The sequence below is a fragment of the Pecten maximus genome, chromosome 14 (genome assembly GCF_902652985.1).
Source record: "Pecten maximus chromosome 14, xPecMax1.1, whole genome shotgun sequence".
In the NCBI taxonomy this organism is placed as follows: domain Eukaryota; kingdom Metazoa; phylum Mollusca; class Bivalvia; order Pectinida; family Pectinidae; genus Pecten; species Pecten maximus.
The window spans coordinates 16465091-16483004 of NC_047028.1; the positions used below are offsets into that span (position 1 = coordinate 16465091).

Sequence of the window (17914 nt, forward strand, 5' to 3'; positions counted from 1 at the left end):
CGGTGCAGTGACAGGTGTGACGAGCTGGTGGACCGTAATTTCACACCTGGTAATTGTTTAGCGGTATACTAACCCATTCAAACTTGAGAATTCGTAATTCTCCGAACATGTTTATACATTTGTTAAAAGTCCCTTTTTAAGTGAAGATATGACTTGCGACATGAATGGAAAGCAAAACCACAAGGATCTGGATCACTTCATAATAATGACACAATTAAAAAAATAATAGGAAAAAATATATAAAATTTGAAAAAAAATTATACACGAAAATCATTGCGAGTTTATAAGTTTTAGTATTAATTATGATTAGTCACAATGAAATAAATTGTAGGCTTTTTATCATAAAAAATGGAGCTAAAATGATGGTTTTAATAAGTACCTATGCTTTATGCCTGTACAGAAAGTATCAATTATATTATAATTGTTGCGAATCACTTTTATATAATTTCACTGACAACGATCGTATATAAATTATATCTTTCTCAAGCATTTAATCGTCCTTAATCCCTGAGACCATGGCATGTAAAATAAGGGATAAAATCTGTATATGTAGAAGTTTGTTGTAGACTTCAACACTGGTATTCATACGAGAGAAAGATTTAGTCTATTGTAGATCATGATGATTATACTATATTACTTTCTGAATTAAGTGTCCTTCATGACTAGAAGCGGGTTTTGTATAGAATATAACGCATGAATTTACTGTACGTGTGTTCGTCTTTTCTCACAAACCAGAGTATCCAGAACTGTTGTATTGTTGGTATGTTTATTTGAATATTAATTTGCGAATGAAACGGCACATTATTTTATCTAAAAATGTTGATGCTGTGTTCCTTTCTTTGGTAATGAGTAAGAAATGGTAAACACATAACTGATATACATTTATTGGTGATTGACCGGTTATTACACCAGTCTGTGTTAACCAAGCGGTCATTTTCAGAGTCAATTTCACTATTTATTCAATTTTTTTTTAAACTCAAACTTATATTGTTGGATTCCGACTTCTTGTCGGCAATATTCGGCAAATTCAACAACCTCAAATCTCGTGTCCAGATCGTATTCAGACATGTTTGTGCTGCTACTGTTCACACTGTCCTCTGCTACTGGCCACCATAACAGCCACTCCGTTCAACCTGTGACGTCATAGACTGAAGAGTTCCAAATCAGCGTGACTGACCGATACGCTGATTAGCAGTCGACCGACAGGTGCAAATCGCGTACTTCGATCACAGGTACTTGGGGTAAGAACTATTTTATATAGTAATACCAGAGACCTATATACTAGGGATTCGCAACAAGCTCTTTGGCTTACCAAACGTCACCGCCGAGCGGAAGTTCGGGTAATTTATCCCGAATTAGAGACACCTCGGCCCCGTACCGTCCTCGGCCTAAGACACCTCGGCCCCAATACTTTCTCGGCCTGGACACCTCGGCCTCTATTTATAATATATAATAGTGTGACGGGCTATACTGTAACATGTAATGAATGTTATTAATAATGGAGGTAATATTTTATAATTTTATTGTTTTGAAATTATTTCCTGCTTTATTAATAGGGGAGGTAACTAGCAAGAACTAAAATGTATATTGTATTGCGGTTACTTCCCCTGCCATAACAATTTATTGCATATAAGTTATAAGAGGATGTCAGCCGGTATATATCATTTCGTCGCATGTATATGCATGCATTTAAACGATGTATACCGTTACCAGTTCTTGCCACGTGGAGGCCTCCTCTTTCAAGAACCAAAATGTTTTTTTGTTTTTTTTTTGTGTGTGTGTGACCTGCCTCCTGGGTGTGGCATGGCCTTGTTCGACTGTGAACTGGTCGGCGCGGAGATGTTGGTATACTCCTGAAATGGAAACGAATTAAATTAAAATAACAGTCAAATGATAATGGTATATTTCCAATTTAATGTCATTATACGAGGAAACATTCGCATGGCGGTATTTTGACCGATATGTATAACTTAAGTATTGTTTTATATGTATAACTTTAGTATTGTTTTATGTATATCGTTGATATCTATCCTTACCTCATTCGTCGTCTGGTGTTGGTCGGACCGTCGCTGGGCAGTAGATCTTGCCGACGGTCTTCAGGAAGGTCGAGCTCGAGATCTCCTGCTCAGCATACTAGAAATAAAGACACAGAAGTGATTACATTTAAAAAAAAATTACATTTAAAAAAAACATATTGATAGGCCTAATAAATGTACAATGTACGCATTTCCTTTTATATATTCTTTTATATATTATGGAAGTATATGCTTATCTTAAGTGAATAACAATGATTCTGATTTCAATTCAATAAGTTTTACATACCTGGTCCCACAACGTCTGGATCTTCCCCTGGATCCGGCGGTACACTGTAGTCTGCTGGCGACGCAGGGCCTGCTCGGCTACCAGCCTCATCTGGAGGGTGACCAGGCGGCCTTCCTGGTGAAGCAATGGGACGAGCATGTAGAACGGGAGGTTCGCCCGGCGAGCCTTGGTGTTGATCCTGCGATGCCAACCTATAAACAAAATGAATGATTAATCATGTGATCATAAAACAATTTAACAAATAAATAATCAGATATGACTTATTTTAATGAATAAGAACTTTTATTATGACAATATAGTTCTATCAGGCATCGCTTTGCTTTCTGTATTGTGACACCCATTAATATGTACAACTTACCCTCTACGTCGTTGTTGGTGCGGACGGACTGTCGATGGACGCACCAGTTCGCAGTCGACCAGACACCGCTCCTGAACCAGTATCTAAAAAGTACAAAGGAACAATGCATAAGAGTTTCAATGTATGAACACTGCTTATAAAATAAGAGTATAAATGGAATGACACGTGTAATGTCAGGAAATCGTATGCTTCAGGACATTTTTATCGGTAAATTCTTTCAACGATTAGAAAAACTGTTGATAAATAAGATTGATTCACAACAAACACATATTTAGAAGTTTTACCTGTCGAGGTAATCGACCAGCTGAGTCAGCTCTGGGGTGTTGGCCAGACGCTTCAGCTTCACAAAGGCGTCGTGAATCTGAGGCGACGGGAGGAACGGCAACGCCATCAACTTCCGGATGTATTCCGCAACACCTGAAAAATTGAAATAAAGTTCAATATTTACAATGCTTATTGTAATAAGATATTACTAGTATATATTTTAAGCATGGTTTTAAATAACTGTTATACACTATGTAATTTTATTATTTTGTAATTGTGATATATATGACACTATAATAAACAAATACATTGGATGATTGATTGTAACTTATAACGTTTTCGTTAAACGTCTTATATGTGTAAATACCTTGACGCTTCCTGAAGGTGGCCCTAAGTCCAAGACTGTCGACCTTGCGGAGGACAGCTTGGGCCCAGTGAAAACTGCAGCCCTTCAGGTCCACACCCGGGAACACGCTCCGGACGGCTCGCCAACATCCTAAAATAGCAAAAAGAAGTTTTCATGATATCACATTTTATAACAATAGCTAATAATAATAGCATTTATATTCATCGCACCATTTGCGTATATATGATCTTTTATATATTTTACTATTGCAACACTTTTATTCTATTTGCAAGCGTGTTTAAGTTGTCGTAGTACATGTTGATTATATCAAGTAATTATATCGATCAATTCATATACGTACCAGCCTCGAAGTCCAGCATGAAGCCTTCTACCTCTGGTGGGGATTCCAAACATCATATACGTACCAGCCTCGAAGTCCAGCATGAAGCCTTCTACCTCTGGTGGGGATTCCAAACATCATATACGTACCAGCCTCGAAGTCCAGCATGAAGCCTTCTACCTCTGGTGGGGATTCCAAACATCATATACGTACCAGCCTCGAAGTCCAGCATGAAGCCTTCTACCTCTGGTGGGGATTCCAAACATCATATACGTACCAGCCTCGAAGTCCAGCATGAAGCCTTCTACCTCTGGTGGGGATTCCAAACATCATATACGTACCAGCCTCGAAGTCCAGCATGAAGCCTTCTACCTCTGGTGGGGATTCCAAACATCATATACGTACCAGCCTCGAAGTCCAGCATGAAGCCTTCTACCTCTGGTGGGGATTCCAAACAGGTGAGTAGGTGTCGCAGAACCTGTGAAATGAGATAATATAATGAATACTTCATACATATAAAAAAGAATTATTAGCATTGCAACTGAAATTCCAAATTATCGCTTTCAAGCCTTGTGACGCTCTCGGGAAAATGCTGTATCAATCTTCTGTCATAAATTTAAAGATATTGTCATTACTTACTGCTTCGTAATCCTCAGCTGTCCGACGTGACATCAGTACGAAGCACAGAGGGACCTGCTTCGTACATCCGTCCTGCTGCAGGAAGGCGTGGATTGACCAGAGCTGCTGGAACGGCTCCCGGCGGATCTTGAAGGTCCCGTCACAGTACCATCGTCTCGCCTGCTGCAGAAGCCGAAGCTGGGTAGGTGTGGCAAACATCAGATGACGGTGGCTGCCGACACGGACGTCACCAACGATGAAGTCATCGCAGTCCAGGAACTCGCGATTCACCTGATAATCAAAATAACAATAATGTTAATACAGAATAGGTTACATGGCTTTAACAACTTTAAGAAATGTACGTCGTTATATTCTACGTGGCTTTAACAACTTTAAGAAATGTACGTCGTTATATTCTACGTGGCTTTAACAACTTTAAGAAATGTACGTCGTTATATTCTACGTGGCTTTAACAACTTTAAGAAATGTACGTCGTTATATTCTACGTGGCTTTAACAACTTTAAGAAATGTACGTCGTTATATTCTACGTGGCTTTAACAACTTTAAGAAATGTACGTCGTTATATTCTACGTGGCTTTAACAACTTTAAGAAATGTACGTCGTTATATTCTACGTGGCTTTAACAACTTTAAGAAATGTACGTCGTTATATTCTACATGGCTTTAACAACTTTAAGAAATGTACGTCGTAATATTCTACCATGCCATTTTGGCCTTTATCTTCATATAGTAAATACCTCAAAGTCCAGGTCAACCGGCTCTGCGGGGCGAATGTGCTGCCGACATCGGTTGGCGAACCGGATCAGGTTGGCGGGCTTCGGCAAGTCGAAGTCGTCGTCATCAACGTTGGCCTGCAGCTTCTCCTCCACTATCGTCTGCGCAGATGTAAACGGCTGAGCGTTGGCATCTTCCCAGATCTGAAACAATAATTAGAACAATTATTTCAAATTCAATGCACAATATTGATAATATCGTAACTCGTTCAATGGCAAGACTGTCTATGTGACAATTATCTCCTTCACAAATGTGATAAACATTCAGTCAGTTAACTACCTGTTTCTTGACACGGACAAGCATGGCTGTGGAATGGTCAGGAGGGTGGATGTGGTCTGCTGATCCGGGCGTGAACGTGGTTCCTCTCTGGCTGACGGAAGCGCGGCACCATGTCGATCGGTTCCGGACAGCGCATCTCCACTGAGTTGTGGTGGGGTTGGAGCTCTGTTACAGAAAGACATTTAGAAATGCATATTAAGAACATCATAATCGTACTTATTATTGATATGCTATGATATTGGTTCATATTAGATATGCTATGATATTGGTTCATATTAGATATGCTATGATATTGGTTCATATTAGATATGCTATGATATTGGTTCATATTAGATATGCTATGATATTGGTTCATATTAGATATGCTATGATATTGGTTCATATTAGATATCATCTCGATCATTATTTACCATTCATTCTAATTACCTTAACCGTGTATGAATAGCCATCGGTGGCGATCAGCTTCCGGCAGCGACGGATGGTCCCGCTCTCCACGATCTCGTAGGTGGTGTCCTCGTCTACCACGACGGTGTCAGTGAGGGGCGCATCACCTAAAGATCTGTAATAATAAGGAGTTTACCTCATGTGCCTTTCACTGATTGGTTAATCGATTTGCGGTAATTGACTGAGCTACTCTTATAAGAGGTACTCTATTAAAACAACAACCCCTGCGTCCTTAGCTCCAACCGCCCGGATAAAGATAATTCATATTAATTAATTAATTGATTAACCATTTGAATTGATGTCATTTCAAATTATAAATAATTAAAACAGCACTTAAGGATAAAATAAGAATAACACAATATATCGGAAACGTATAAACATAAGACATTATACGTCTCATAAAAAATCAAACAAAGGCAAAACATATTTCAAAATTGATATTTAATAACATTTTCCCCTGTAAAATGAACCTTTTTAACATATTTAATACATATATACGTACATGGATACTTATACAGTACACTGTATATTATAGAGTAGGGCCGATTTTTACAGAGGCCGAAATTGTCTAGTCACCTCGGCCCCGACCGACATGCGCAAGGGCCGAGGTGTCCAAGTACCATTTATCCCATAGTGCATTGCTGCTCCTACTGTTTAGACGCCATATTGAAGGTACGCCTGAAACACGGTCAGCTTTATGACAGCTCATAGAAGACTATTGTCCGATAACAAATCACGGGAATCAAACGTAAGTGCAATTATTTTTATGTAAACTGGTGTTTCAAACGTATTCCGTCGTGCTTTATGTTCGGAAGACTGCATATGTGACCGTTCTTTTCACGGCGATTACCACGCTGGTTAGCTTATGTCTGGAGTTAAAGACGATGCTACATGGTTTTAGTTTACTTGTTAAACACCTTTTTTTATTTATTGACCAATTTCAAAATGGTTTTCAAATAATTGTTGCTCGATAGTTACTGTATCGCGTTTAGTCAAATTTGTTGTATAATTCATTGTGAATATTTAGTTATTGCCCAGTGAAAATAAGTAAACAAAACAAATTATGGTTATACTGTGAATGGCTGGTGTTACATGGTTTCAGTTTATATCATTAACTCCTTTTTTATTTATTGACCAATTTCAAAATGGTTTTCAAATAATTGTTGCTTGATAGTTATTTTATCGCGTTTAGTCAACTTTGTTGTGTAATTCATTGTGAATATTTAGTTATTGCCCAGTGAAAATAGGAAAACAAAACAAATTATGGTTATACTGTGAATGGCTGGTGTTAAGGACAGTGCTACATGGTTTCAGTTTATATAATTAACTCCTTTTTTATTTATTGACCAATTTCAAAATGGTTTTCAAATAATTGTTGCTCGATAGTTACTGTATCGCGTTTAGTCAAATTTGTTGTGTAATTCATTGTGAATATTTAGTTATTGCCCAGTGAAAATAAGTAAACAAAACAAATTATGGTTATTCTGTGAATGGCTGGTGTTAAGGACAGTGCTACATGGTTTCAGTTTATATAATTAACTCCTTTTTTATTTATTGACCAATTTCAAAATGGTTTTCAAATAATTGTTGCTCAATAGTTACTGTATCGCGTTTAGTCAAATTTGTTGTGTAATTCATTGTGAATATTTAGTTATTGCCCGGTGAAAATTAGTAAACAAAACAAGAGAAAAAGATGGCTGGTAATATCATATTTATGATTAGATTAGTGATTTGATAGCTATAATCTGTAGAATTTTATATAGTATAATCATGACTTCTGTTAACATTGATCTCATGAATAATAAAGCCATTATTGAAAGAAATGCATTAATTGAAACTAATTGAAAAAAGCATAAATCAGTCTAATGTAAATTAAATTAAATATTATACTTTTTGTAAATTATTTAGTGTTTCAAAACAGATATTTGATACAGAATTGCAGGGATTGATCGAGGAATGAGTGTGTTGGAATATAATAGCTATGATATCTTTTTTTGCACATAGCAAAACATTAAATACTGCGGTATATATTTTATTGTATTGTGTGGGAAATTAATAAAATCAAAAGGTTATATATATTTTTCCCCCATTATGACCGATATATACACCCCCCCCCCCCCCCCCCCCCCCCCCCCCCCAACCTTTGGGGCATTGATCACACCTCACCTTTGATAAAAACATTAACACCTGGTCATGGGGCATCTCCTAATAAACTCAAAGGGGGGGTCCATTCAGAATATATGTAGAGTATATACCTGTATGTACCTGTACTTCTGGGTCTACAGAAAAAAACATTGTCATGGTGATCACCTGGGCTCCCCCACTCCATCCAAACCATAGGGACATTGACCACACCTTTATTACCTTTGAGATATACATGAATCAACAGGTGTGTCTCATTGTCAACACCTGTCCTGAGGCTGGCCATGTCCATCTCCCCAAAATACTAGAGTTCACTAAAGGCATGCTGTGCAGTATACAATCTAAATATTTACCTGTACTCTGGAAGACAAAAATCCCTCAGGTGTGTCCTCATTCCCTAATTAAACTTAAATGGGTCCATTCATATTTAGATATATATGTTTTTAGCTATAGGTTTATTTTGAATTAACGAATCTGTTTAATCAACATTTGGGGTATATGAATTTACTGCAGGGTATTTGAAATTTGAATGTTTCAAATTTAAATCTTATAGAAGCTTCTCTGCCTATTCTATACCATAATGTATCAATACTTATTAAACTTGATTTTTTTTTTCAGAAAGCCAAAGAAGGAAAGATCTTTCATTGGTACATGACCTAAGCACTATCAAAGTTTTCAATACTAAATAATAAAATATTATCAATCATCAAACATGACAGTGTTGTTGTTTTTTTTTCATTTTACTTAAGACTTTTGCTATAGCATTTGTCTAATAAACAAGAAATATCTCCAAAAAAAGATAAAAGGCATAGTTTTAATGGTGGTTTTTATACTGTAAAACTGCTGGTGAAATAAATCAACGAATCACTGGTCTAGTGGTGGGTGCAGATGAGCTCTAAGGCCTATACATGTAGGTATATAAGATATATAACATTAAACAACTACAGATGTGTACAGGAGAGTGTTACATGAAAACTGTTCAATATAAAATTATCTACACTAATAAATTTTGTCTTTTGCAAGCCAAGTATAGATATTAACCTAAATTTGACAACTCTAACATTATTAACAGATAATAGTTGGATTAATTTAAAAACAGAATTTCTTTTGTGGTAATATTGTTTTATACATTTTACCCTCAGACCTGTATATAATGGACATATCAAAATAAAATGAAACTCATCCTCGATGTCACACAAATCACAATTGTTACAGGTTCTATTTCTTTGGGTAATATTATTATGTCTACCTATTTCTATATTTAATTTGTGTGAGGATGCTCCACATACATTTATATTTAGTTTCTATAGGTTTAAAACTGTACACAGTGGCTATCTATCAGATATCGATATATAATCTACCTTTCGACAAACTAGATATCTGTTAACATGTTTTGTTTTGTAACATCGGTCAATCTCTGCTCAATGCTTTTAAAAGCATAGTCTACTGGTGAATTAGAATAAAACATGTACTCAATACCTAAAGCGGCTAATTCATTCTTAATGTCACATATCCACACGTCATTCTCATTTACCATTTCATCAAGACATGTTTTCAATACCAGATTATCCGACTGTTTCACCAATATTTAAACACTCTTAATTTTCTCATAATAGTTAATGGTAATCTACCCAATTCACAGTAAACGAAGTCATTGCAAGTTGATTTAGGCACCTTATTAAGTTAAGTATTTTTTTTTACAGAATTTCTAATGTACGCTTTCGACATCCGGTGCTTTATGAAATCCCCATATTTCCGATGCATAACGTAAAATACTATTTACATACGAATCAAAATTAGAACAATAAGTTTCTACATTCAAGCAATGATTTCTAAGAGAAGTTGTCAGAGAAAATAAAGCTTTTCTGCCTTGTTCTGCAATATGTTTTTGTGTTTTGTAAAACTTCACATTGTAGTTGAACAGCATACCCAAGTATTTAAAACTGTCAACAATTTCTATATTGTCATTATTATTCATTATTATATTTCCATGGCTCATTATTTCTTATTTGTCCACAATTTCTAAACACCATGATTTTAGTTATATCAACATTGACCTCCAGATTCCATTTTATGGTATATGCATATAAAGAGTCCAACATAATTTGTAAATCTTCTGGGCAGTTAACAAATAAAGCCATGTCGTCGGTATACATTAGCAAGAAAAGATCAAGCATCTGTAATTCAATACTTGAACAGTTGTCATTAATAAAGTGTATTTAGATACAAAGAAAATAACACAGGTGATTATATTTCCCCTTGTAAGAGTCCGGTATAATTAGGGAAGCACTGACTGAAGTCAGTATCACTATCGAAAATATAAGAATCGTCGTCAGTAAATTTCTCTATACATCTAAATTTAGATCATCGTCTAATGGCAGAAAATCGGACGACATTTTCCATGTTTCTATATGAATCTTTAACGGAAAAATGGTGCTTTTTTCGGTTAGACACTACTTAAATATCGTTGTTCACATCTGCCGATATACATTACAGTGCATAGGTATAACTATCGCCAGTGTGAAGTTATCTCGGCCAAACGCGGTGACACATGTGCACAGACAGTCGTCGCCATCTCTTGGCACGGCACTTGTCACTAATATAAACAACTCCGATATCCACCTATTGCGCAGCCGCAGCGCTTGGTCTCGCTAGATCTCGTGCTAAATATACCTCCGGTTATGAGAACAATAGGTGAGGTCGTGACTCTGCGAGAAAAGCGGTTGTTGCGAATCCCTAGTATATAGGTCTCTGGTAATACGAGGCTATATAGTATATATATACAAATGTAATTTCTTACCCCAAGTACCTGTGACTTCGATGTGCGATATCTCGGCACTCGGCCAACCGATTTTGATGCGGTTTGCGACATTCTTCTTTGGTGGTTACAAAGAATAACATATTTGATTATCATTTTTCGTTCAGGGTACACTTTAACGTCGCATATTTATTAACGAGGAGCATTGCATCTCATGTAAGGTATAATTGCAAGAAACATATAGGTATACAACATGATATATAAGTAGCAAAGCATCAGTGATCACGAGTTAATGATACGGAGATTACAATTAGTTTAATACGGGATTTTAATACCTTGTCCGAGATAGCTCATGGTCCTTTGTATTAGTGTGAAGTTTTTTTCAAAATTACTTAAGAAATGAATTAAGCTGCTATTTAAGCGCTGACAACGATATTCTAAAATTAATAACGATGAACTTGACCCAACAACCTGGAAACTCGAACTTGTCAAAGATTACAGCCAGGGCGCTAACAAGGATAAAAAAACAATAACAGTAACCTAGATCTTGTCCCGACAACAACCCTGAAACTCGTATTTATGTACAACTTGATCAATTTCCATCGATGAGTGAATTCGCTAGAATGCTGACAAGTGGCGTTACGTCCGTACGTGTAAGACGGAAGGAGGGACGGAGAGAAAAATTAGATACCTGCCAACCAAACCCTCTGGTCCCTACAATAAAACATCTTATTTTAGATAGGCAATATTCAATGAATAAGAATGCAAGAACGACCGTACAATGAATAAAATGAAAAGGACTTAATACTGCCTTGCAGACATCGATCGTGGCTTCCTAGAGCTTTCAACTCTTGGAAAGTTATTTGGGAGACTGATTCACACTCGGGAGGTCTTGAAGAAAATGAATTTTGACCACAATTTATCGACTACCTTCTACCGTTAGTTCCTTTATGAGGTCATGCTTGGATATTTTGTCACCGACAAGATGAATCTCGCACTTTACAGATACAAACAGAACAAAAATCCAAAAACTTACGTGAGCTGGTGAAGACCGTACCCTCCCTGTCATTAACCTCTATAGTGAGGGTGCATACCCGTACTGTGTATATAATATCTATACCGTCTTGTAATTTATAATTACAGAAATTACCTACAAAATTGTTTTGGGGTTTTGGGTTTCACAAGACAACTCTTATAATTACTGGTATATAATGCGATGCCAACAGAAGAAAACAAAGCACGGAGTGAAAAAGTAAACAGGAAAGAAAAGAAATTACAAGTGTTACGTATAGGGGGTTCGATCTAAGCCTGTCACTCGCAATCCCAACAATAGCCCGTTATGACAATGTATATAGATAGGGCCGCTATGTGTTTTTACAGAACAATGCTTAACACAAAAACTTTCAACTACAGACTACAAAAAGAACGAGACCACTGTTAACAACATAACAAATGTAAACAGTAATTATAACTACGCTTATGATAAACAGTGTTGGACAGAAACATCTCTTGCTCACCAACAAAGAACTGTTTGAATACAATTTGATTTTAACCTTAAAAATGGTCTCGCACTTCAGAATGCAGACTCGAATAAAAGTACATATTTATTTACAAAAAGTAAATTACTATTTGATAGAACTCTTAGGACTAAAGCTCGCCTATCAAGTGTGGAGTTTGTTTGTTTCCGCGGTTTTTTCATGCCCGAATCTGTTTCCCCGAGGCCGCAGCTGTTTTGTTACCCAATACATAAAGATTTACATAGAGTTCGGTATCTGTTCCTGTCATTCAAAATTTCTAATATCTACCTCATACCGTTTTTCTTTCTCCTCGGTAGGTTTGGTTTATTTTGTTTAACGTCCTATTAACAGACTGGGTCATTAAAGGACGTGCCAGGTTGTTTGAGGTTGAGGAAAGCCGGAGTACCCGGAGAAAAACCACCGGCCTACGGTCAGTACCAGGCAACTGCCCCACGTATGTTTCGAACTCGCGACCCAGAAGTTGGGGGCTAGTGATTAAAAGCCGGGACACCTGAACTACTGGCAACCGTGGGCCCTTTCTCCTCGATACTTGCTGATCCTCCTGAAATAACTTTTCATTTGTTGCCCGAGTCAGGAAGGACCAACTATGAATTTTCTCATAAAAGAGCCCATTAGTACTTCGATGAACTAATCTATTCCACCCCGACTTTCTAAAGAGGAGGTAGAGCGAAGTTTTACCTTAAAATATGAAGATATTTGCGCATTCTTTGCGTTACTTTTATTTTGATGTGTTTACAAATCAGACTGCCGTTGAGAAACAATGACATAGTCAAGATCCCCCGCCCATGCAATTATTGTATAACATGAAATTATAGTGGGCAACATGCATAAAAACCATTACATAGCATTTAGAATCATTACATGTATTCGAGTTCGGTCTCAAAATCATATCATTCCTTCATCCTGCGGTAAACAATAAGCAATTCAGATCACAGCAGCATCATTAAATATGATCGGAATATGCTGATAATCAACTTGAGCAAGGGATTTAGTTAATTAGTCTTCCAGGCAGGTTTCATAACAAGAGGCCCATGGGGCCTGTATCGCTCACCTGGTTGGATTTGACCAAATGTCAAAATAATGTACATGTTCAATTTGTCAATACATTTACAAAAATGTACTCTCTGAAAGACCATATGGATTATTTTTACACCATAATGGTGTTTAAAGAAACTAAGTCCCTTAGGGTGGGGAAAACCCCTTTGGCCTATTTTTACATAAGAATTGTGTTTATCTCTTAATGCCCAGCGATGATATACATAGTTATGGGATTGAGGGTCACAGTAACCATTTATGCAAAATCTGTTCCCCCATCACCACGGATGTTTCTGACCAAATTGGGTTCAAATCCATTTAAAACTCAAATCTCTATTTCCCCTATTTGGCCCCTCCCTTCAGGCCCCTTGGGGGTTAGAGTCAATATTTATATAAACTCTCTTTCCCCCTTCCCCTAAGGACATTCCAGACCAAATTTGGTTCAAATCCATTCGTAACTTAATAATGAATAGCGATTTAAAGGATTAACCCCTATTTTCCCTATCAGACCCCACTCCCCAGTCCCCTGGGGATTCAGAGTAAAAAATCATACCAACTCTGTTCCCCTTCTCTAATGAATATTCTTGACCATATTTGGTTAAAATCCATTTAAAACTTTATGACTAGTAGTAATTAAAAGACTAATCTCTATTTCCCCTACTTGGCCCTGCCCCTTAGGCCCCTAGGGGTACAGAGTAAAAATTCATATAAACTCTGTTCCCCCTCCCCTCAAGGATGTTCCTGACCAAATTTGGTGAAAACCTATTCAATACTTTAGGACTAGTCGCGATTTAAAGGAGTAACCCTATTTCCCCTATTTGACCCCGCCCCTCAGGCCCCTGGGGGTTGAGAATAAAGATTTACACAAACTTTGTTCCTCTTCCCCCAAGGATGTTCCTGACCAAATTTGGTTCAAATTCATTCATAACTTCATGACTAGTAGCGATTTAAAGGAGTAACTCTATTTCCCCTATTTGGCCCCGCCCCTCAGGCCCTGGGGGTTCAGAGTAAAAATTTATACAAACTCTGTTCACCTTCTGCTAAGGATGTTCCTGACCAAATTTGGTTCAAATTCATTCATAACTTCATGACTAGTAGCGATTTAAAGGAGTAACCCTATTTCCCCTATTTGGCCCCGCCCCTCAGGCCCATGGGGGTTCAGAGTAAAAATTTATACAAACTCTGTTCCCTTTCTGCCAAGGATGTTACTGACCAAATTTGGTTCAAATTCATTCATAACTTTATGACTAGTAGCGATTTAAAGGAGTAACCCTATTTCCCCTATTTGGCCCCGCCCCTCAGGCCCCTGGGGGTTCAGAGTAAAAATTTATACAAATTCTGTTCCCCTTCTGCCAAGGATGTTCCTGACCAAATTTGGTTCAAATTCATTCATAACTTCATGACTAGTAGCGATTTAAAGGAGTAACCCTATTTCCCCTATTTGGCCCCGCCCCTCAGGCCCCTGGGGGTTCAGAGTAAAAATTTATACAAACTCTGTTCCCTTTCTGCCAAGGATGTTCCTGACCAAATTTGGTTCAAATTCATTCATAACTTTATGACTAGTAGCGATTTAAAGGAGTAACCCTATTTCCCCTATTTGGCCCCGCCCCTCAGGCCCCTGGGGGTTCAGAGTAAAAATTTATACAAATTCTGTTCCCCTTCTGCCAAGGATGTTCCTGACCAAATTTGGTTCAAATTCATTCATAACTTCATGACTAGTAGCGATTTAAAGGAGTAACCCTATTTCCCCTATTTGGCCCCGCCCTTCAGGCCCCTGGGGGTTCAGAGTAAAAATTTATACAAACTCTGTTCCCCTTCCCCCAAGGATGTTCCTGACCAAATTTTGTGAAAATCCATTCAATACTTTAGGACTAGTAGCAATTTAAAGAAAAAGTTGACGGACGACGGACGCTGCACCATGGCATAAGCTCACCGGCCCTTCGGGCCAGGTGAGCTAAAAATCCGATCATTCGTTTAGAAGATATCGTGCGGAAAGTGAATCCGGACGGGGGGACGGAACCCATTTGTGTATACCGCCCGAACTTAATGGAGGGGAGATAGATTACTGGCGTTTCATTAATTCTTTTTGGCAGGTCACAACAATGTTTAAACCTACAATAGCCAACAAATTATACCAGACAAATAAATAAAACCTCAACAAGCTGTAGTTTCTTTCTCGTTTTATTTGCTTCCTTAAAGCATGTCACAGTACACAATTCAAAAACTAGTGCACAGTACACAATTCAACAACAAACTCATTGAAACGAAATGACCTGACAAAATTACAATTCGTGACCTTTGAACTGTTGAAAATTTGTACTACAAGTACGTCTCAACTCAGACAGATTGTCCATTTCCGTGCCAGACGTATATTGCATGTTTCACTTGCATCCATTGTAATGGAATATTCAGTATTTTTATCAAAAAAACATTTACCAGGTACTTGTGTTCTTATAGAAACTGCACACCTCAACTGACCATATAAACAAAGATATTAATTTTTTTACAGAACGACCAGAAATGCTCTAAACTGGTACATAATATCCCTTGTTACCATTTTTTTGAACAGATAAAGCAGCAATGCGTCAGTAGGAATGAAGACGTTAAAAATGGCAATTGAAGTTTATATTTTTTTTCAGGAGAGAAATCATTATTTGGAGAGAAAACAAGAGGCCCATGGGGCCTGTATCGCTCACCTGGTTGGATTAGACCAAATGTTGAAATAATGTTCATATTCAAGTTGTTTTATTTGTAAAATTCTAACAATGCTATATATGGTTATAGTGTGGGAATCCCAACTGCTTTAAAGATTAATGAAGTCCAGACTCTCTAAGGTCTGATAAGATATCTCTGACCAACTTGGGTTCAAATCCATTCATAACTTTATGACTAGTAGCGATTTAAAGGATTAACCCTATTTCCCCTATTGGGCCCTGCCCCTCAGGCCCCTGGGGGTTCAAAGTAAAAATTTATACAAACTCTGTTTCCTTTCTGCCAAGGATGTTACTGACCAAATTTGGTTCAAATTCATTCATAACTTTATGACTAGTAACGATTTAAAGGAATTAACTCTATTTCCCCTATTGGCCCCGCCCCTCAGGCCCCTGCGGGGTCAGAGTAAAAATTTATACAAACTCTGTTCCCTTTCCTGCCAAGGATGTTCCTGACCAAATTTGGTTCAAATTCATTCATAACTTTATTACTAGTAGCTGATTTAAAGGAGTAACCCTATTTCCCCTATTTGGCCCCGCCCCTCAGGCCCCTGGGGTTCAGGGTAAAAAATTTATACAAACTCTGTTCCCTTCTGCCAAGGATGTTCCTGACCAAATTGGTTCAAATTCATTCATAACTTTATGACAAGTAGCGATTTAAAGGAATTACCTTAATTTCCCCTATTGGGCCCCGCCCCTTTGGCCCCTCGGGGGTCAGAATCACCATTTATGCAAAATCTTTTCCCCTTCCCCCAAGGAGGTTTCTGACCAAATTGGGTTCAAATCCATTCATAACTTTATGACTAGTAGCGATTTAAAGGAAATGCCTCTATTTCCCCTATTGGGCCCTGCCCCTTTGGCCCCTCGGGGGTCAGAGCCACCATTTATGCAAAATCTCTTCCCCTTCCCCCAAGGATGTTTCTGACCAAATTGGGTTGAAATCCATTCCTAACTTTATGACAAGTAGCGATTTAAAGGAATTACCTTAATTTCCCCTATTGGGCCCCGCCCCTTTGGCCCCTCGGGGGTCAGAGCCACCATTTATGCAAAATCTTTTCCCCTTCCCCCAAGGAGGTTTCTGACCAAATTGGGTTCAAATCCATTCATAACTTTATGACAAGTAGAGATTTAGAGGAATTACCTCTATTTCCCATATTTGGCCCCGCCCCTTTGGCCCCTCGGGGGTCAGAATCACCATTTATGCAAAATCTTTTCCCCTTCCCCCAAGGATGTTTCTGACCAAATTGGGTTGAAATCCATTCATAACTTTATGACAAGTAGCGATTTAAAGGAATTACCTCTATTTCCCCTATTGGGCCCCGCCCCTTTGGCCCCTCGGGGGTCAGAGCCACCATTTATGCAAAATCTGTTCCCATTCTGCCAAGGATGTTTCTGGCCAAATTTGGTCAAAATCCAATAAGAACTTTATGACTAGTAGCGATTTGAAGCAAATGTTGACGGACGGACGGACGACGGACGACGGACGCTGCGCCATGGCATAAGCTCACCGGACCTTCGGTCCAGGTGAGCTAAAAATGAAATGTGAATTAAAACCATTTTCAAACAACAAAACAATGTTGACGTAGTGGTAAGTTAATTTTGACCGGGTTCTTGATCTATGCTTACACAATAAATTATGTCTATATACATCATAATTTTTCTCATGATCAATATCCTATGTTTTTGTGGTTATTAAACAACATACGATAATCTCCATTTCCTGTTGACTTTTTTCCCCTTTTCTATAAATCTTCCTCAGATCTCTAACCAATCTCCCACTTCCAGTCGTTTTCAGAAGTTTGATATAGTTAGACCTCTTAACAAGGCTATTATCATGGCATATACATGTTGACAGTAGAAACATTCACTATACAATATGTGTATTTGACACTTTTTTTTGTTAATTTGTTCCGATGAATTGTTTACCAGAAATTGACATAAAACACATTTTTTTTTATATAACT

General features: G+C 37.8%; 1 protein-coding gene across 1 annotated transcript; it reads right to left on the reverse strand.

Annotated features, from left to right (window-relative positions):
• Positions 1-1548: 1548 nt before the first annotated feature.
• LOC117341780 lies at positions 1549-4972 on the reverse strand. Its single transcript, XM_033903643.1, has 9 exons — positions 4955-4972; positions 4270-4539; positions 4036-4108; positions 3312-3440; positions 2965-3097; positions 2681-2763; positions 2323-2513; positions 2037-2133; positions 1549-1853 (listed from the first exon to the last, which is right to left on the reverse strand). The coding sequence occupies exons 1-8, from the start codon at positions 4970-4972 to the stop codon at positions 2038-2040; spliced, it is 993 nt and encodes a 330-aa protein (XP_033759534.1). The 3' UTR covers positions 1549-1853; position 2037.
• Between the last annotated feature and the right edge of the window lie 12942 nt (positions 4973-17914).

Bases quoted from the DNA above. Each gene is read 5' to 3' on its own strand.
- LOC117341780 (XM_033903643.1), bottom strand. The intron at 2,514-2,680 runs GTAAGTTGTACA...TTTTGTTTATAG, and splicing joins CACCAACAACGACGTAGAGG to GTTGGCATCGCAGGATCAAC. The intron at 2,134-2,322 runs GTATGTAAAACT...CTTTATTTCTAG, and splicing joins TCCAGACGTTGTGGGACCAG to TATGCTGAGCAGGAGATCTC.